Consider the following 21,488-nt stretch of genomic DNA (forward strand, 5'->3'; position numbering starts at 1 on the left):
TATTTACGAACCAAGGTATGCGTAGTGTTCATTCATGGACTCCTTTCGTCCATGAAGTCCAAGAATCTCTTTTCTAAGTTTAAGTCTATGAATTTCATGTTGGGTTTGTTTTGTTTATGTTGAGAATGATCAGTTGAATTCAAATCCATGTTGGGTGATCAATTTCATGTGGAATTGATTTGTATAGATGTATATTCATGTGAACCTATGAATAAACCCTAGATAATGAAATTAGAGATGACTCATGATGATTAATTGTTGTATAATGTTGTCTACATGTATTATGCCTACCATGTGTTTGATTAAATGCCTAGATGAAGGAACAATGCCCAACTAGTATGATATCATGAAATCCCCATGTATGTACAAGCTTATGCATATCACATGTTTGATGAAGTGCTTCAATATATGAATTATGAATTGTATTGTTGGTCATGTGTTCAAGTAAGCTATGCCATGTCAGTTTCTTCTCATCGAGTCCTGGGGGTACTTGTACCCGAACATTTAGCTGTGTACCTAGAGTCATGTTATGTCTTCACGATCTCCTCAATCAAACTATGATCCATAGAACTCAGTCAGTCATGTGACTCGGGAAATCTCAGAAATCTCAATAATCTCAGTAGTTCAGTAATCTCAGTGATCTCAGTACTCAGTAACCTCAATATTCCCAGTCAATCTCAGTAACTTCATTAGTCTCAGTCAGTCCTCAGAACTCAGTATATTCCGTCAGTCAACGGAACTCAGTAAATTCTATTTAGCTCTGCTAAATGATACCATCAGTTAATCAGTTCAGCTCAATTAATCAGTTTAGTGTCTTTCAAATGGGAGTAGGATTCAGCACCGAGCTAGCCTAGGGATGGGGACTCACCCGCCAGATAGGACTGAGATCCCTAGAAGTAATCCTAAGTTCCAGAACTACGTAGCCAACATAGGTTGATATGCAGCCTACGCGTTTAGGGACATATATACGTCTTATTTAGGTTACCTACTAGGAGGGGTTGACGAAAGAGCTCCCTGTTAGAGAAGGTATACTCACAGCAGGTCTTTACCCGTAGCATGGAATTGACACCCTTCCAGCTGGGGTTAAAGGTTGGATCCCACCAGTTCAGTTCTGGGGCATGCCGGTTAGATGATTACCTCCCACAGTCTCAGTTTCAGTCTCAGTAAAAAAACTCAGATAGTTCTCAGATTTCTTGACTGTCAGATACAGTCAAATTCAGATACAGTACGGAACTCAGCTAGTTCCATCAGATTCAGGACTTTCAGATACAGTCACTTGTGTTATCAGTTATATCAGTTCTCAGAACTCATGTTATCAGTATTCAACTTCAGGACTATTAGATACAGTTAACCAGACCAGTTCTTCATAATCAAAATTATCAGAAATAGTTATTCATGTATCAGTAACATAGTATCAGACCCTTAGTATTCAGTCATACAGTATCAGACTTTCTTACTTATCAGCGACTCAGGGGTCAATATCAGTAGACTCAGTATCAGTCCTATCACGATTTCAGTTACAGTTACGTAGTCATGCATGTATTCTCACGTTCATGTTAGTCAGTCGTTTAGCATTGTTCATGCATATGAACCATTTATATTTAGCCTACCTCACTAGCATATCAGTACATTCAAAGTACTGATGTATTTGCGTTATGGTGTCTTATACCATAGGTTTAAAAGCATGAGCTCTAGAGAACTAGTAGCATCCAAGTTCAGCAGTCAGAGTCAGTTGTGAGTCCTCATCCTTCGAGGACATAATGATTACATTACTATTTTAGCTTTCAATTTAATTCAGTTGTCGGAGTTAGTTGGGGACCTGTCCCATCAACTCCTTATTCAGACTGTTTAGAGGCTTTCAGACTATAGCATGTTAGAAAGTTATTTTAGATTTGCTTTGGTATTTTTATACCATTTTTAGACATTATTTATCAAATGTTCATTTAGTTTTGAACCTTATGGCCATTCACTTCATGTTTCTGCATATTTACAGTATATTTTTCAGTACTCAGTTACAGATATCAGTCATGGGTTACTTATGGTCCTTGGGGGTCATGAGCACCGTGTAATATCTCGGGTACCAAATTTGGGGCGTTACAAGATTCTTGTGGATTTTTGGAAGTTTTCTGGCGAGGCTGGGTTAAGGTGGTTGACTGGATTATTTAACGGCATTTTTAAGACGACAAAAATGCCCGGGACTTGGAGATGGAGCACTATGATCCCTCTATATAAGAATAAGGGTGACATTCAGAGTTGCTACAATTTTAGAGGTATTAAGTTACTGAGTCACACTATGAAGATTTGAGAGAGAGTGGTTGAGGTAAGGTTGAGAATGATAGTGTCTATTTCGGAGAACCAGTTTGGATTTATGTTCGAGTGCTCGACGACGGAGGCAATTCACCTGGTGTGGAGGCTGGTAGAACAGTATAGGAAAAGAAAGAAGGACCTGCACATGGTGTTTATCAACTTGGAGAAGGCATACAACAAAGTCCTAGGGAGGTTCTTTGGAGATGCTTGGAGGTGAGTGGGGTCCCGGTGGTGTAAAGTGAGCAATAAAGGACATGTATGATAGAGATAAGACCCAAGTGAGGACGGCGGAAAAAGATTCAGAGCATTTTCTTGTCTTAACAGGTTTGCATCAGGGATCTACTCTTAGCCCATTTTTGTTTACTTTGGTGATGGATGTGTTAACGTGGCGTATCCAAGGAGAGGTGCCTTGGTGTATAATTTTTACAGATGATGTAGTTTTAATTGATGAGACGCGAGGGGGTATGAATGATAAATTAGAGATTTGAAGACAGACTCTTGAGTCCAAAGGGTTCAGGTTGAGTAGGAGCAAGACAGAATATTTGAAATGCAAGTTTAATGACGTAAGGCAGGAGAACGAGGTGGTAGTAAGGTTGGATTCACAGGTGGTGTGTAAGAGGGATAGTTTCAAGTATTTTGGGTCCATAATTCAGGGGAACGGTGAGATTAACGAGGATAGCTCACACCATATTGGGGCGGGATGGATGAAGTGGAAGCTCGCATCGGGGGTGTTGTGTGACAAGAAGGTGTTACCCAAGCTTAAAGGCAAATTCTACAGGGTGATAGTCCGTCCATCCATGTTGTATGGAGCAGAGTGTTGGCCAGCCAAGAACTCCTACATTCAAAAAATGAAGGTGGTGGAAATGCGGATGTTGCGTTGAATGTATGGGCTAACTAGGGGTGATAGAGTTCAGAATGAGACTATCCGGGATAAGGTTGGAGTGACTTCGGTGGAGGACAAGATGCGGAAAGTCCGACTGAGATGGTTCGGACACGTGATGAGGAGGGGCACAGATGCCCCGATTTGTAGGTGTAAGAAGCTAGCTTTGGATGGTTTTATACGGGGTAGGGGCAGGCCGAAGAAGTACTGAAAAGAGGTGATTAGGCAGGACATGGAGCAGTTACAGCTTACTGAGGACATGACCCTAGATAGGAAGATCTGGAGGACGCGAATTAGGATAGAAGGCTAGTGTCAGTTTGGGTCGCTAGTGTAGGATATTACTTGGTGGGTGTATTATTCTTGCTAAGACACCTTGTTTCATGCTCTATTACGATTTTGTTTACTTTTCTTTGGTTATTATCACTTGTGGGTGTCGTATTTATGTTAGGTCATCTTGTTCCATGCTTTATTATGGATTTGATTATTATTCCTTGTCTTGAGCCGGGGGTCTATCGGAAAAAGCCTTTCTACTTCTTCGGAGGTAGTGGTATGGACTGCGTACATCTTACCCTCCTCAGACCCCACTATGTAGGAATGAACTAAGTTTGTTGTTGTTGTTGTTGTTTGGTCTTTGCTTTTTAGTTCATCTCTCTATTCTAAATTTCTAAAAGTTTAATGATAATATAAGCGGTCACACAACAACTAATGTTTTATGTTATTGCTACTACATGATATAATTTGACTCTTCACACGGCTTTGTCAAGAATTCTTTGATTATAAAGATGTCTTTTTTTTTTGTATTTGTTATTCGTATTGAAGCCTATCTAAATTTGGATTCACGCTGAAAAGTCGCACATTAAAATTATAAAGATATGTGACAATAGTTTATTTAAATCGGTCATTATCTTATTTAGATAACATTGTTATTTATTTGTAAATCATATATTAGAATATTTATAACAATAATTTTATGCAAATTTGTTTCAAGGATGAGAATTTTTGTAGAACGGGCAATCTTAAGACCTTAACTTTTACAAATAATTTTATGCAAATCAGTCTCATATATTTTTGCTAAAAAAAAAATAGAAAACAACAAACTATACAATTATACAAAAAGTGAAAAGATTAAAACAATGTGTAAATTAATTATTTATTCATAGTTATTTTTAAAATCTATATTTAAATATAAAGGAATAATGTGAAAATAATGATATGACATGCTTCTAAAGTCACCATCCAAACTGTGATCTTTTTAAGCCTTTTTTTTATAACTAAAACCATCGAAAACTTATAGTGGGTCATTAAAATTGAAAGAATATTTACATTATAGTGGGCCATTAAAGTTGTAAGAATTGAATTGAAATAATGAATCATTAAACTGTCTACGTGCCTTTTTTATTGCATTATAGTCTTTTCAGGTTCCAAGGTTCAACATATAGTAATAATATTGAGTATATATTTCAAGATCAAGTTTTAACTCTCCCACAATTTTACTTCTTTTTAGTCTATTGTATCTTAAAATCAAAAGAAATAATTGTTCTTCTTGAAAATGTATCTTGATTTGAATTGTTCAGGAGACATTATGAAGGATTTGAAGAAAACAATTTAAGCATCAAATTAAAAATAAGATAATTTATGTTTATATCCTGGACACAGTTTTTTATTTACTTTTTATGGTAATTTTCATTTACTTTTTATCACTTTGAGCAATTATAATTCTATGTGATTATATGCATGTTCTACTTCATGTTTGATTTTCTACAATTGTGATATTCGAAAAGAAATTTGCTTTTGGGCTATTCTTCCTTACTTGTTTTAGTTTTATAGTTTCATCTTATGCCTGAAAAAAGTGTATTTCACTAATTTTTTATTTGTTCATTGAATATATGTATGTGAGATAGTGACGAAGCCAAAATTTTTATTAAGGAATGTCAAAATATAAAAAAATAAATACATGAAGAAGACAAGGAGTGTCAATATTGATAGATATATATTAGGAATAGAAAAAACTGACGTGACATCTTTCATTGGCTAAGAAATACAATTTTTTGAATTTTTCTCTATTTGTTTTCATTTATGTTCTATATTAAACAAAAGTTCAAAAAAAAAAAACTCTTTTAACTATGTTAATTATATTAAATATGCAATGTTAAGAAATTTGAATTTTTTTTTTAATTTCTCTAATGTGAAACTTAATAATCATTATTTTCATTACTCCCACAATTTTTTTATTATCATAACCTATTAAATAGTTAATAATCATACTTATGATATATATTTAGTATTTTCATATTATAGTTCTATAAATAAACATAATAAAACTTTGTACAAATAATCACATTAGTTTTTTAAGTTTCATGTTACATTTTCGATGCTTATTACATTTCTTTTTGTTATTTGTCTCGAAGAATAGGATGAAGGATATTGAATGGTGGCGTCGGCTTTTGGGAGATGTCGATAAGAGTTCGAAAGATTTTGTATTAATTTTGTATTTTTCTTTTATATTTAATGATTAAGATCATAAGAATAATATTGTATTATTATATTTATTTTTATGCGCTCTTTTTATGAATTTTTTGTTTGTATATATGAATTTCTTTGTAAGTTCATAATTTCTTTTGATTCAAAATAGTAACTTATAATTTTTTTCGAAATCTACCAACCAACGTCTTTTTTAACCGCGCGAAGCGCAGATAGATTTACTAGTTTCAAATAAATGGGAAGTAAATTGAATATTCCATCCGAGCTGAAAAAGAATCACCACTTCTTCATCCGTTTCATCTATCCCACATTAGTTGTCCACTTTACTTTTTACGTGCTTCTTAAAAAAAATTAAAAAATATTTTATACTAATTTACCCTGTGAGAAGCCATTTTAGAACTAATTTTTAGACTTATTTACACTTCAAGAATTAGTTGAAATGATAAATGAGAAATATATAATGATTCTATCTTGAATTGTGATAGATATTTTATAATAAGACACACAACTAATATAAAACGATTAGAGTAACACTACTGATAATTTTACCCAAAATTAATCATTTAACCTTAAAACTAATGATTTAAAGCCTATTTAAATTAATTATAAGTGCTTATTAATAAAAGATCAATATGCAAGATCAGTTTGTTTATTTTTAGATCACAAATTTTAAATATTTTTTTATATATTTTAAAATTTCGTGTCAAATTAGGCACGTTCAAATAAATGTAGAGGGGAGAGCATTACTTGATGGGAGAGCATTACTTGATGTATTAAGATAAAAATATTAAAATAAAAGAATAACTTTTTAAAGCTACTAAAATAAAAAATATTATTAACATAAAGATTAAGTAAGATGAAACGCATGCAAATAACTTGAAAGCATGTATTTTCTTCGTTTCATTTTACTTGATTCTTATAATTAATTAAACTAATTTTATTAATTATATTTAAAATTTTAAGTTTTATTATTAATATTTTATATTGTTATTTTATTACTAAAAAACAAAAAGAAATAATAAAATTCTCCCATTTTTATAAATTGATAACTAGTAATTTGAAATAGATACGAGTATTTTTAATATAAAAGTCAAGTGAAATATAACGAAGGTAATTCAACTATCCATTTTTTTTTCTTCCTTGGACCAAATTTCTACTACATAGAAAGGAAAGTTGAGAACGATCAAGGGTAGATTTGGAATTTCATATCTATTTTAATAATTAAGGATATTTTTTGTACCTTTTATCTATTTTATTATATTATAATAATTGTAAAAAATATTTTTTCATGCTTCTACTTCTCTAACAAATGTGAATATCTATTCATAGAAAAATATCTTTCCAAGAATATCTATTGATGTGTCTATTTTATTCTTATCTTGTACCACTTAATAAGAAAATACAATCAAAAAATAAATATTAAAATACCTTTACAAGGAATCTTATTAATTCATTAGTATTTTTTTATTTTTTCAAATCTATTTTAATAATTAAAGGTATTTTTTGTATTTCATATGTATTTTATAATAATTAAGAATACTTTTTGTATTTAATATATATATATATATATATATATTATTATAATATAATGTAGAAAAATATATATCTATATCCATGTGGCTATTGTTTCCATCACATGGATATTAAAAAATATTTCAAGATGATGATTCTAGAATTAAATTAAAAAATAATAATTACTATTCTACCACACAAATATCTATCAAGGTGGCTATTGTTTTCACCACAAAATTAGTGACACTATATAAAGTAAAATAATTAAAAAAAATTAACAATGAATAAAAAATATATCTTTAAATAGGTTAATAACTGTAAAGTTTAACCCATCAAGTTCATGCGTGATAGTATTTTTTGATCAAAAAATTTAAATATTAAAAGTACGGAATATTGAAAATTTTGACAGAGTAAAAAATTTTTGACTTAGAAAGTTTAAAATATAAGAAAATAAATATATGAAGAGAAAAATACAATGTTTACCAAGAAGAATTTTGTAAATCTTATTAATTCATTATTTTTAATACTAGAATTAAATTAAAAAATTATAATTACTATTCTACCACACAAATATCTATCAAGGTGACTATTGTTTCCACCACAAAATTATTGACACGAGCTTTTAGAATTGCTATGATATTTATTCTCTAGACTAAACTAGAAAATAGACGACTCATCAAATAAAAAGCCAAAAGACTCTTCATATTAACCAAAAAAATGAACTTTTCTCTCATCAGCATATCCCAATTTCACATATTTATATGTATGTAAGTTTCTGTACATTCTCATTTACCCCTCACCCCCTCCTCCCCGAATATTTATTTATTCCTTCAACAAGGATAATTTTTATGTCTTTTTGATAAGTAGATGTTTTTTGATAGAATGAAAAATTTTTACTATTTAATTTCAGCATGTGTTTAAATAAAAAATTATCTGTATAATGTAATTGGCTTTTAAAACTATAAAACACATATAATGGTACATAATAAGTCTTGTTTCTCAGAACATTCGTAGTAATTGTCTAAATTTTTTCGCGTTCGTCGGGCTTTAGATTGATATACACTAATACTTTTTCTTCTTTATCTGAGTTTCTTAATTAAATTTATTTTTTAGCTAAGTTAGATTTTTTAAAAAAATATATATATATTTTAGTGAATCAAATTTAGATTTGCTCATCTTTTTAAAGAAGATTTTAAAATATCACAATAATACCTAACTTTAAGATCTGCTTATTTTTTTCTATACAATATTTTGCATATTTATTTTAAGATTTATTTAAAAATAAAATTAATTAAATATATACATCTTGAACTGTCTGTTTTGCAGTTTTATCTCTTCGGTGATAGCTATCTGTAAGTACATATATATATTTGACTGTATGGTAAGTACAAATTATTTTACTTTTTAATTTAATTATAAATATTTTTCTTCATGATTTTAATATTATGAAACATGAAATGCTTATTTTTTCTGTTAATGAGTGTCTCTTATATTTTTTCAAAGGTCACATGCCTTGCAAAAATATAATTATTACTTGGTATGGATGTGTAATGAACTTTCACTTATATTATTTTTTTTCAAGGAATTTATAAAAATATTTGAGCCACAAAAAATATTGTGTGCGATATACAATCTATTTTTAGCTTTTTGTTGTTAATATTTAACGTGATATTTTATCTCTATATTTTATCTGAGAAGGACAGTGAAAAGAAGGACCATATCAGGTTTCTTGAGATTTCTAGTTTGATTAGTCTTCACTTTCTTAAATGAATTAAAGGGAAGCGCAGAAGAAAAACTCTTTTTGATAAATTAAGCTCTAGATTGGGTGATGGGTAAATTAAGCTCTAAATTAAACTCTTTATTTCTATAGTTTATCTAAACTTCTCTGAAGGAGCCTTAGTCTATGAAGATCAATCTTTTGTGAAAGTTTTGATTTTGGTATTCAAATCTACATATGAAGGTTTTCCGAAGCAACATTAGTAGCTAGTGGAATATCAATAATATGAAGGTACTTACAGGACATATTTAGTACAATTTCAACTTGACTGCAACACTTACTGAGCTCTTTGTTAAGTGTTACAACATTTATTTCTTGTTTTTTATGGTTATATAATTTATTTACCATTGTTAACAGATGTTAATTCACAGTTATAGGGTTGACCTACTTGTAGTATTTACTTTTAGCTTAATTTTCTTTTCCCTTTAAGACAAGTAAAGTTTATTGGCTTTTGTATTTTCCTTTACTTATGTTGGTCATGCGCATCCTATAGTTGTAATTTGCTCCAAAAATTATACCTTAATTTAACTTTGCTCTGGTTGCATTAAGTTATTAAATTAGTTTACACCTGATATAATGCTTACAACAAGTTGATAACAAATACAAACTACTTACAGATAATGAAAAGTGCATTTCTCTTTAAGAAGCTACTTCATCCTGCTAGATACAAGATGTTTGTTGGTGTGTTGTGATTTGTTTGTGTTATTTTTAAAATTTTGATCTGATTTTTTCAGTGTCATTTTGGTGAGGTAAAGGTTGAAGCTTTCTTCAAATGTCTATGAGACATCAAGATCAAGATGGTGTTCTGGATAATTGAGAAAGCAGCTTGTTCGTGTTGTTAGAGGTATTCAAAGCCAGCTCTTGCTGGCATTCTCCTATTGTCACACCTTTTTTTAATCAAAAGATTAATTTTTAATTTTGAAAGAGTTTTATTATTAAGTGACAAAAGATAAAATTTATTTCATAAAGGATTATTTACATTTAAACTCAGAGTCACCACTTGACATAAATCGAGTGTGCCAAGTCACATTTGAAAATTCTTTTTCAAAATAGTTTGAATCTAAAAACTTAGCCACGAACAAAAATTTTGGTTAAGGAATTCTGTTGACCGAGGAGAAGGTGTTAGACACCCCTCGATCCCGTGGTTCAACCACGATCGCTTCGCGGAGTATATCGGCTATCATGACATTATGAATGTATAAATAAACAAACACATAAACACAAAAAACAGACAACCAAACACGCAGAAGTCCGAAAAATAGTGTCTAGTCCCATTTAATACATACCAAAATAAAAAGTGCAAAAATGAACCTATATTAACCTACACTAATCCTAAACTATGATCCACTCGATGCCTCGATTCTTGATCACGAACCTTCTTCGTGTACATGATACTTCGGGGCATTCTCCGACGAATAAGTACAATTTTCTCGGGGCATTCTCCATCCAAATGAATACAAGAAATTCAGAAGCGATGAAGCAAAAGTCATTCAACACATTCAAACATTCAACAATCACTATGTTTTGCCTACCCCAAACCTAAAATTTGTCTATCGATTCTCGGCCCAAAACATGATACTATCGGGGTATAAATTAATAGCAAACAACCAATTAATCAAACTCCTTGCATTATGAATCAAAATTATCAACATACACCTTTATCAATTTTTCAATTCTCGTCCCAAATTCCTTTTTAATTCTTAACGAGATGTCATTTCATTACACAAATCATAACCCAAGGGAATCAAACAAATCAAACAAGTAAAAATTCATCACCAACTAAGATAAACTTACACGCAATATTCAATCCAACACACCGAATACAATAAATGATGAAATAAAAGAGGAAAAGAATAGAGTTGGACCTTGATTGAAGTTTTTATTGTGCCAAATTATGTGATCGAAGGACAAAGATGGATTTGAAAACTCTCGATTCCAACCTCAATCTCGAACTAACCAAACTCGGTATACCCTTTACTGCTTTTGCCAACACGAACTAATGACCGCGAAAAAAAAAGACGAAGCCAGCACCCGCTTATGCGATCGGGTCATCAGATTTTGTGGGTTTTCCGCTAACTTTTGGGTTGCTTTGACGCGTTTCCGGCAAATCCGTCGCCAGAACAGTAACCAAAATGCGAGACTCGTGTTTCTCCCTCAACTCTCACTTCGTCTCACGCTATCTCTCTCAGTTCTCTCTCGTTGTTTCTCGATCAAATCTCTCTAATTTTTCTCATTTCGATCAATTCTCTTTATGTTTTCAGTCCTAAACCTCACAATGCTCGTGTCTCTCTCACTGTGTGTCATTGTGTGTGTAGTTGTGTGTGCGTCGGTGTTAATCCATGGAGAATAGAGCTTTTTTGTTGTTCTTCAATGGTGGGTCTGTGAGTATTCTATGAGAGTATTGTATATGTGTATATGAATATCTGTGTCTGTTTCCTTATTCTATGGAAAAACCCGAGTATATAATGGGTGTCTGTAATTGTGTGTAGATGTGTGAGAATGTGAGATGGGTACTGTTGTATGGCCCCTCCGATGGAAATTATTGCCTTCTTTCCCTTATATTCTATGTGTGTATTTTTGTGAGTGATGATATGGATGTGTGTTGTTAGAGTGTGTATGTATATGTGAGTGGAAGATTCACAAAAATAGGGTTTTTGTGATGTCGTGTGTAATCCGAGTGTGCATATGTATTCTCTAAGTATAGTTTGTCCATTCTCCCCCTGTATGTGAGTGACGTAGTGTGTATATGGTGAGGAAACCGTGGGGTAGGGGGTACATGGGGTATGTGGGGGTAGGGGGTGTGTGGAATAGAGTGGTTAGGATGGAATAAAATTTGTTAGGGTGAGGTGTCAAAAATGTTTAAGAGTTTGTCGGATTTGTTATTGAGCGAAAATTATCACATGAGTGAAGGTACGTGGTAAGACGAGGTAAAAATGATAAAAAATGACTTTAGTGAAGGACAAAATTATGTGTCTACAACATGCCCCTCTTTGGGTGTAAACACAAAGTGTTTTCAGAAAAAGAAGTAGACAACGAGATCGAATTTGGACCCAATCATTATTTGAAGAAAGGATACAAAAAAGGACAGACTACCACCGAGTCTTGATTTAGGACATCTTACCTGCTTCAAGTTATGTGAGAGTCAAGTCACAGGTATCTCAAAGAGCTGGAAGAAAAAGAACTATGCCGAATTAAAGAGTTAAGTGAGGTCCTGTCGAGGTTCTAGTCCGTGGCTCTGTCATTACATCAAAAATGAAAATTACAAGTTAAAACATAAAATAAATTACAAAAATCCTATCTATGCAGCTTCTTTTGGACTCTTGACTTTGAGTTTCATCACCTTATTCTCCAGGCGAGCTCCCGACTTGCAATTTCATTATATTGTTGCTTGGCTTTCAATTTCTTCACCCTATTCTCTAGGCGGACTCCTAACTTGCTATTTCTTCAATCTGTTGACTTTCCATTTCTTCACCTTGTTGCTTGACTTCAACTTCTTCACCTTGTTGCTTGGCTTTCAACTTCTTCACCTTGATGCTTGACTTTCCATTTATTCTCCCTGCTCTTCAGGCGGGTTCCTGAAATCAAATAAAAACTAGAAAGAAAATTATTCCAAACCAAGATTATTATAAAGAGAGATTCCATTTACCAGAAAAGTAAAGTCTCAAACAATAGGAATTACATTTTTGTCTCAATTTATCATCAGAGGACTTTTGTGAAAGTCATATCATAACTACTTGAACAAACCAAACAAAAAAATACATCTTCTATGGGTTACAATGATTCGACTAGAAAGTGCATTTTCTAGGAGTCAAAGGGAATGACTTGACTAGAAAGTACATCTTCTTGGAATCAAGGGGACTAACTCGACTAGGAAGTACTTCTTTTAGGAATCAAGGGGAATGACTCGACCAGGAAGTACATCTTCTAGGAATCAAGGGGACTGACTCGATCAGGAAGTACATCTTCTAGGAATCAAGTGGACTGACTCGACCAGGAAGTATATTTTCTAGGAATCAAGGGGACTGAATCGACCAAGAAGTACATCTTCTAGAAATCAAGTGGACTGACTCAACTAGGAAGTACATCTTTTAGGAATCAAGGAGACTAACTCGATCGGGAAGCACATCTTCTAAGAATCAAGTGGACTAACTCGAATAGGAAGTACATCTTTTAAGAATCAAGTGGACTGACTCCACCGGGAAGTACATCTTCTACGAATCAAGGGAACTGACTCGATCGGGAAGCACATCTTCTAGGAATCAAGTGGACTGACTCGAATAGGAAGTACATCTTCTAAGAATCAAGTGTACTAACTCGACCGGGAAGTACATCTTCTAGGAATCAAGGGGACTGACTCCACCGGAAAGTATATCTTCTAAGAATCAAGGGGACTGACTCAACTAGGAAGTACATCTTATAGGAATCAAGGGGAATTACTCGACTAAGAAGTACATTTTTTAGGAATCAAGGGATATGACTCGACTAGGAGGTACATCTTCTAAGAATATAGACTTAAGTTAGGAAGTACATCACCTAACAATTAAAATTTGAATTACCTAATCAAGGAAGTGCGTCTCCTTATCAATGTCGCTTGAATTACCAAAACAAGAAAGTGTCTCCTTACCAATGTCGCTTGAATTATTCAAACAAGGAAATACATCTCCTTACAAATATCTCTTGAATTACCCAAACAAGGAAGTACGTCTCCTTACAAATGCCGCTTGAATTACCCAAACAAAAAAGTGTCTCCTTACAAATGTCGCTTGAATTACCCAAACAAGGAAGTGTGTCTCCTTACAAATGCAGCTTGAATTACCCAAATAATGAAATGCGTCTCCTGTGCAGCAACATTTCCCCCTTGTATTTGTAGATGTGAGAAATTACGATCTTTAATGTTTAGGCTTTGAAGTCCTTGATTTAAAGGTAACATGTTTCCTGTTAATCAAAGAAAACTTGTGAGTTTAAAATAGGGTGGTTGGTTTGCGGCTTTGGCTTTTAAGGCCATTGCTCTTGCGCTGGTCACATTCAATCTTACTTCCAACCATTGGCATTATCATTGATTTGCTGCAGCATTGATCTAAACTCGAATCATTAAGAGTGACTCTGACGCAAACACAATATCTCTGTTGTTGCTATGTTCCTCAAACACATCCTTTGAACTTTGATATTTCCATGAATCCCCAAACTTGCTTATTGAAAAAATTTATGCATGCTTTAGTTCCGCTCACAATTATGTTTCTTTCGTTTGCTGGCTTTTTGTCTTGCTTTGTGCAATTGAAGAAGTTGGTAGACAGTTTTGAAATCTTTTCTCACTTGTTTTGACATGAACTTGACTCAAAGACAAGAGAAAAATGACGATGATTTTTTTATTTGGATAACTGACTCACGAAAATAAAACAAAAATAAAGTGAAGAAATAAATGTCGCCATTTAAAAAAGAGAAAAGAAAACTTATATGAAAATGAAAGTCAACTCTAATGATTATGACATGCATTTTGGATTAAGCTGCTTAATCTTTTAATCCAAACTTTTCACCAATTGTTGTTGAGTTAATGGCCCTAAACTGAGTTGTTTTCTTGGGAGACCTCATTCGACTAGTGATGCCTTTGAGGATTTTTGCCAACAAGCCTTTCTCATTTTCCTTCTCTCAGTTCACCATTGTCCAATGGTGTCCGTGAGGGTTTTTCACCAATGAGACTCTCTTATTTTCATTTCTCTCAACTCACAGTCGTCTTATAGTGCCCGTAAGGGTTTTCACCGATAAGACTCTCTCATTTTTATCTCTCTCAACCTACCATCATCTTATTGTGCCCGTAAGGATTTTCACCAATAAGACTCTCATTTTTATTTCTCTCCTGATTCCTTATGCTGAGGAAGACAAATAGTTCCCAAACAGCATTATCATATGCGTTGTATGCTTAGCCTTATCATTTTCAAATATTGATTTGAAAGTCTTTCTTTGGTTGTAACTTGACTTTTAGATAATGTTAGAAAGAAAAGATGACATGAGGCCCAAACGACACTTGAAGTGGGGTGGGACTTAAAACTTTTAGAATCGACTCAAACAATAGAAATTAACACATGCCCCAATTTCTTTAACTGGGTAATTCTAAATTATTCATTTGATTTGATCGTAATCATAACTCTCAAAATCAATTCGAACAATGGAATTAACCACGCCCCAGTTTCTGTAATTGGGTGATTCAAAATTATTTATTTGGTTGGCTTGAACCCAGAGTAGGATTGCCTACGTATCTCACCCCCGAAAGAGGAGAAACAGGTCAAACGTAGTTCCGACAACTTATTCTTTTGCTTGACTCTGATTTTTTTCTTCTTTTTTCTCTTTTATTGCCTCATTTTCTTTTTGAAACTTTTTCTGACTCTATTTTTCTTGGCACTCATCACTTTTCTTTCTTTTTGACACATTTTTCTTTTTTAAAAAAAAAACTTTTCTGACTGAGGGGTATGAAACAAATAGAACTAAAGCTCAAATAGAGCAAACAAAGGATGACACAATGTTTAGATAGCAGAATGAAATGTCTTCGACATATCAATCCATGAAAATGCAAGTACATATCATGTAATATGAAAGTGAAAAATGAAGATCATTTGTGACATTTTTACAGCACTAACTTTAACTGAGCTTGTGCATCACTACTTCTTCTGCGCTTTGTCTAGCATACAACTTGGTTGTAAATCCCTTACATCGAATGACTCATTCTTTTGTGGAGCTGATTTTCTTTCTGTTCCTCTTGATATAGGATCACGCATCCACTGTTTAACCTAATTCAGACATGTCTTTCAATTGGTGACCAAGCTATTCTTTTGATTCTCAAAATAATTGTCTTAATTTTCAAAGAACACTTCAACTTGTCACCAAATGTCTCAGCATTATACCTATTTTCTCAGATGTTTTCTTCTAACTTTAGCCCTCTGATTTAAAGTTCATGCTTAAACTGGATTTTAAAATCTAGCTGAAAATTTCGCCAGCATATCATATCACTAAAACCACCATAAAATATACCTATGTAAAGAAAACAAACAAACAACACATATTTAAAACACAAAGGCAAAAGGGACACTCCATTTAGTTAAAATGAAAAATAGAAGGGTTTGAACATAAACAACAAAGGGACAAAACAAGATACATCCCGAACTACAATCCTGAAATAATTCGGATAACAGAAAAAAGAATAAACCAGACCTCTTCCTAGTAGGGAGAGGAGTAACTTCTCAATTGCTGAGCCTGACATTTTAGCCACTGGTTTGCATTTCAGCATGACTAGAGCTTTCACCACTGTCTGACACATTATCTTCAACAAATAAGTTCTAGATCTCCATGCTTAACTCATTGCTTCTCACATATTGTGCATTACCGTGCCTTATTGAATGATTCTGTATATGTGACCTTTGTAGTGTCAATGTTTTATGCTACGATCAATTTTTTTTGAATCATCCTTTATAGTTCTCTTTTCAAAGCACTACAACCCTTAATACTGTGACCCTGAACATTAGAATGATATGCACCTCATACATAAGGATCAAAATTTCTTGAATATGGATCAAGAGTACACCCAAAGAGAGGAGTGATCCCAACTCTCTCAATCTCTGAAATAAATAGGCGTATGATTTCCCATTTGGTGTAAAATTATCCTTTGACTTCCTCCTCTTTGCAAACTCAGGCCTCGATTGAAACTTGGACTTAGAAGTTCCTTGGTAAATATATGGGGCTCAAGGACGATGTTGAGGGACCGATGCACCCTATTGTGGATAAGAAGACGAATGAGTATACAGTTGTGCATTGTTTAAGGAATACTGAGGAAATGGAATGAAATATCTTGAATTTTACAAAGAGGAACCTTATTGCAGGTGAGCATGTGGATTTGATGTGTAAGCTCGGGATTGAAACTGAAAATATTGTTGAGTTGGAACTCTCGAGCTCTGCTTTTCTCCTGGAACGAAAATAGGTACGTTTTTTTTTTCTTGCCTTCGGTCTCCCTCAATTGATGGCAATATCTTCCTAAGTGTTTTACAGAATTCTCGTACCCAGCATGTTCCTCAAATTCAGATATCTTAAACTTAGGAGAGAGGTTAACACTTGAAAACATGCCCCAATCTTTATATGAAACATTTTCTTTACCTGCAGGTCCTAGGAAACTTTTCATAGCATTTTCTGCACTCTTCATTTTTCCAACCATTTTCTCTTGCTCTTCTGGCATGCCAGGCTTCTTGGCATAAAATTTTGGTGGTCCCATTAACTTAAATATAGGCTCAGGAGTATAGCAGTGATCATCAAGAGTATTGATCATGGGTTCACTAGCGGCATAGGAAAGCACAACCGTTGAGTATTGATCATGGATTCACTAGCGGCATGGGAAAGCACAACCGTTGGGTGGATGTCCAAGGTGGAAGCCTCAATAGAGGATTGAGCAACAAAATCACAGACAATAATGGGGTTGTGAATGTAGTAGGCTTATACTGAGAAGCTAGAGAAATGATGGTGGAAGTATTGAGAGGCAGCTGGCGTGGAATAAATTTTGAGGCATGTTGTAGTGCATCAACAATAGTAGAAAACTAACTTTGCGATTTTGGTGGAAGACTCAAGGTATTTGTAAGACCAATAGTGGGAAATGGAGGAGGAGGCAACCCAATGGCCCAAGCTCGGTGCATTTCTGTCATTTATTGTCTTAATCTCAAACTCTCTTACTTTAAACTCTCATTTTTTTGAATCTTTGTCTGATTCATGATGTCACTCTATATCCATGTTGGACATGACGAACTCTCCCTTAGACTTGGTGTGATGTGGAGGACCAGTCAGGATGTCACAAACCAACCACCTTAAACTAACTGAACAAGAGATAACAAATGTGTTAGAGTTCAATACTTTTTCAAAACTTCTTCTTTCCTTTTTAAAAAGATCACTGAACCCTAGAAGGGCGCCTACGTATCTCACCCCCGAGAGGAAAGAATCAGGTGTGCGTAGTTCGTGAAGTTTGACCAAAAAATGGTCAGACAAACTCTTTTTCTTTTTCTTTTGTTTTTTCTTGAAACTTTAAGAAGAAAAGAAAATAACAAATTGTCAAAAGAATTGACGAAAATCTTTTTAAATTTTTCAGCATTAACATCCCTGTACAAAATAAAACATATGATTACTAAAGAAAAATCTTTTTGGATTTTCGATTTTGAATTTCATACGAAAGTGAAACTTGAAACTACTAAAAGAAAATCTTTTTGTAATTTTCTTTTAAAGATGTATATGACCTCTACTCTAAATGAAGAGTGAAGAAAATCTTTTTGAATTTTTTAAATAAGATCACCGAACCCTAGAAGGGTTGCCTACGTACCTCACTCCCAAAAGAGGATAATCAGGTTGCGTAGTTCGTCCAGATTGGACAACTAGAGATTAACTAATAAATTGATCCTAACTTGAGAGACATGACCAAAAGACAGACGATGAACAACGTCATTAAAATCTTTTTGGGGGGTTTTTAATTAGACACTTCACATAAAACTGACACCAACAACTATGAAAGAAAAATCTTTTTTCTTGGTATTTTTGTTATATGAAATGTACAAAACTTCTACCATCTTTTTGAATTTTCTTTTTTATAAAAAGCTCATATTAAAATTCTTTTTTTTTAATTTTCAACTTATGAATGCTTGCTAAAGAAACAAAGGAAATTTTTTTTTATATTTAATTTTTTTTTTTAGAAGATTGGTGCAAAAGGTAAGAAAAATCTTTTTTTGAATTTTTAGATTTTGAAAAACAAAAATCATAAAGAACTCTAAAAACTACGAAACTTTTTTTTGACTCACTTTGTCTTTTTTCCCTTTTTTTTTGAATTTTTCATTGCCTCCATACTTTTCTTTAATTCTAGCACATGTTTTTTCTAAATCAGTCCGTCAAATGATCATGTTACCTTCAGATATGCAACAATTATTATGTAGGGATGCTTTAGAGGTGAGTCTCCTACAAAGGACCAAGTGGATCCCGCTAGGTCTCAATCTAATGCAGATAAGCATGACCTAAAGGCTGACGTACGTTGGGATCCACTAACAAGGCTGTTCGGGGAAGCGTATGGTTGATAGTGGCTATGACTGCTTTCCACCTACTCCATACCGGCCAATGGCTCCCCCTCCTAAAATAAGGGTGACCAACTAAAGGTCGTGTACACAGCGTGTACTACGGACTTGTTACGAAAGAAATGACCCATATTATGCAAATGATGACAGATATAAAACGGTAACACATAAGAGAAAAATTATAAACACGTAGCACGTAGGCACTCAACAATGATAACACAAATACAAACAATAACACACACAACGTCTATACACCCATAATGTCAAACTAAGCCGATACAACTCCAAAAAATAAGCTCGAATTCTGAAAATCCCCAGCAGAATCACCAGAGCTATTACACCCCTTTTTTAACCAAAAGATTAATTTTTAAGTTTGAAAGAGTTTTATTATTAAGTGACAAAAGATAAAATTTATTTCGAAAAAGATTATTTACATTTAAACTCAGAGTCTCCACTTGGCATAAATTGGGTGTGCCAAGTCACATTTGGAAATCCTTTTTCAAAATAGTTTTAACTCTAAAAACTTATCCACAAACAGAGATTCTAGTTAAGAAATTCTGTTGACCGAGGAGAAGGTGTTAGGCACCCCTCGATCCCGTGGTTCGACCACGATCGCTTCGCGGAGTATATCGGCTATCATGACATTATGAATGTATAAATCAACAAACTCATAAACACGGAAAACAGACAACCAAACACTCAAAAGTCCGAAAAATAGTGTCTAGTCCCATTTAATACATACCAAAATAAAAAAGTGCAAAAATGAACCTATACTAATCTATACTAATCCTAAACTACGCTTCACCCGATGCCCCAGCTCTTGATCACGAACCTGCTTCGCGTACATGATACTTAAGGGCATTCCCCGGCGAATAAATACAATTTACTCAGGGTTTTTCCCGGCCAAATAAATACAAAAAATTCAGAAGCGATGAAGCAAAAGCCATTCAACACATTCAAACATTCAACAATCACAATCCCTATGTGTTGCCTGCCCCGAACCTAAAATTTGCCTATCGATTCTCAGCCTAAAATATGATACTATCGGGTAAAAATTAATAGCAAACAACCAATTAATCAAACTCCTTGCATTATGAATCAAAATTTTCAACATACACCTTTATCAATTTCTCAATTTCCTCCTCAATAACGAGATATCATTTCATTACACAAATCATAACCCAAAGGAATCAAACAAATCAAACAAGTAGCAATTCATCATCAACCAAGATAAATGAACACGCGATATTCAATCCAACACATCGAATATAATAAACGATGAAATAAAAAGAGGAAGAGAATTGAGTTGGACCTCGATTGGAGCTTTTATTGTGCCAAATTATGTGATCGACGGACAAAACCGGATTCGAACCTCAATCTCGAACTAACCGAACTCGGTATACCCTTTACTACTTTTGCCAACACGAACCAGTGACCGCGAAAAAATAAAGACGAAGCCAGCATCCGCTTATGCGATCGGGTCGCCAAATTTTGTGGTTTTTTTGGCTAACTTTTGGGATGCTTTGACGCATTTTCGACGAATCCATCGCCGGAACAGTAACCAGAACGCGAGACTCGTGTTTCTCCCTCAACTCTCACTTCGTCTCACGCCATCTCTCCCTCTATCTCTCTCAGTTTTCTCTCTCGTTGTTTCTCGATCAAATCTCTCTATTTTTTCTTTCTCCGATCAGTTCTCTTTCTGTTTTCAGTCCTAAACCTCACAATTCCCGTGTCTCTCTCACTGTGTGTCGTTGTGTCCATAGCTGTGTGTGCGTCGGTGTTAATCCATGGAGAATGAAGCTTTTTTTTTTCTTCAATGGTGGGTCTGAGAGTATTCTATGAGAGTATTGTGTGTGTATATGAATATCTCTGTCTGTTTTCTTATTCCATGGAAAAACCCGAGTATATAATGGGTGTCTGTAATTGTATGTAGATGTGTGAGAATGTGAGATGGGTATTGCTGTGTGGCCCCCCGATGAAAATTATTGCCCTCTTTCCCTTATATTATGTATTTTTGTGAGTGACGATATGGATGTGTAATTGTTAGTGTGCGTATTTATATGTGTGTGGAAGATTCGAAAAATATTAGAGTTTTTGTGATGTCGTGTGTAATTCGAGTGTTTATATGTATTTTGTGTATGGGTGTCAAACGGGCCGAGCCAGGTCAGGCCAATTTGGAATTTGCCCTTCTATCTTATCGGATTGAGGACCAGTTAAGGATCGATTTCGGCGCTAGACAGGCCGATTTTGGCCCGGCCGGGCCAAACAATAAAAAAATTAAAACTCACTCTAACCTGGCCCACTTAACCCAACCCGATTAAACCCATCAAAACTCGGTTAAAAAATCAGTCAAACCCGATCAAAAAAAAAAAACTTTCTTTCAATATACATTACATATACCCACCTATATACATTATAAATACATTAAATAATATATATACACTATATA

At 33.8% G+C, this 21,488-nt stretch overlaps 1 protein-coding gene and 1 long non-coding RNA gene across 2 annotated transcripts; both read right to left on the minus strand.

Annotated features, from left to right (window-relative positions):
• Positions 1 to 11,983: 11,983 nt before the first annotated feature.
• Positions 11,984 to 21,282, minus strand: LOC124889422. Its single transcript, XR_007048402.1, has 2 exons — positions 20,352 to 21,282; positions 11,984 to 13,892 (listed from the first exon to the last, which is right to left on the minus strand). It is a non-coding gene; the product is annotated as an uncharacterized LOC124889422 (long non-coding RNA).
• LOC124889421 lies at positions 16,055 to 17,872 on the minus strand. Its single transcript, XM_047401121.1, has 2 exons — positions 16,816 to 17,872; positions 16,055 to 16,717 (listed from the first exon to the last, which is right to left on the minus strand). Exons 1-2 carry the CDS (start codon positions 17,263 to 17,265, stop codon positions 16,688 to 16,690), a joined length of 480 nt encoding a protein of 159 aa, XP_047257077.1. The 5' UTR covers positions 17,266 to 17,872; the 3' UTR covers positions 16,055 to 16,687.
• Positions 21,283 to 21,488: the final 206 nt, after the last annotated feature.

This window comes from Capsicum annuum, chromosome 12 (assembly GCF_002878395.1).
Source record: "Capsicum annuum cultivar UCD-10X-F1 chromosome 12, UCD10Xv1.1, whole genome shotgun sequence".
In the NCBI taxonomy this organism is placed as follows: Eukaryota; Viridiplantae; Streptophyta; class Magnoliopsida; order Solanales; family Solanaceae; genus Capsicum; species Capsicum annuum.

Coding starts and splice junctions, on each gene's coding strand:
- LOC124889421 (XM_047401121.1), bottom strand. CDS start 17,265: ATGATCAATACTCTTGATGATCACTGCTATACTCCTGAGCCTATATTT. Junction 16,718..16,815: donor ACATGCTCACCTGCAATAAG/GTTCCTCTTTGT, acceptor TATCCACAATAG/GGTGCATCGGTCCCTCAACA.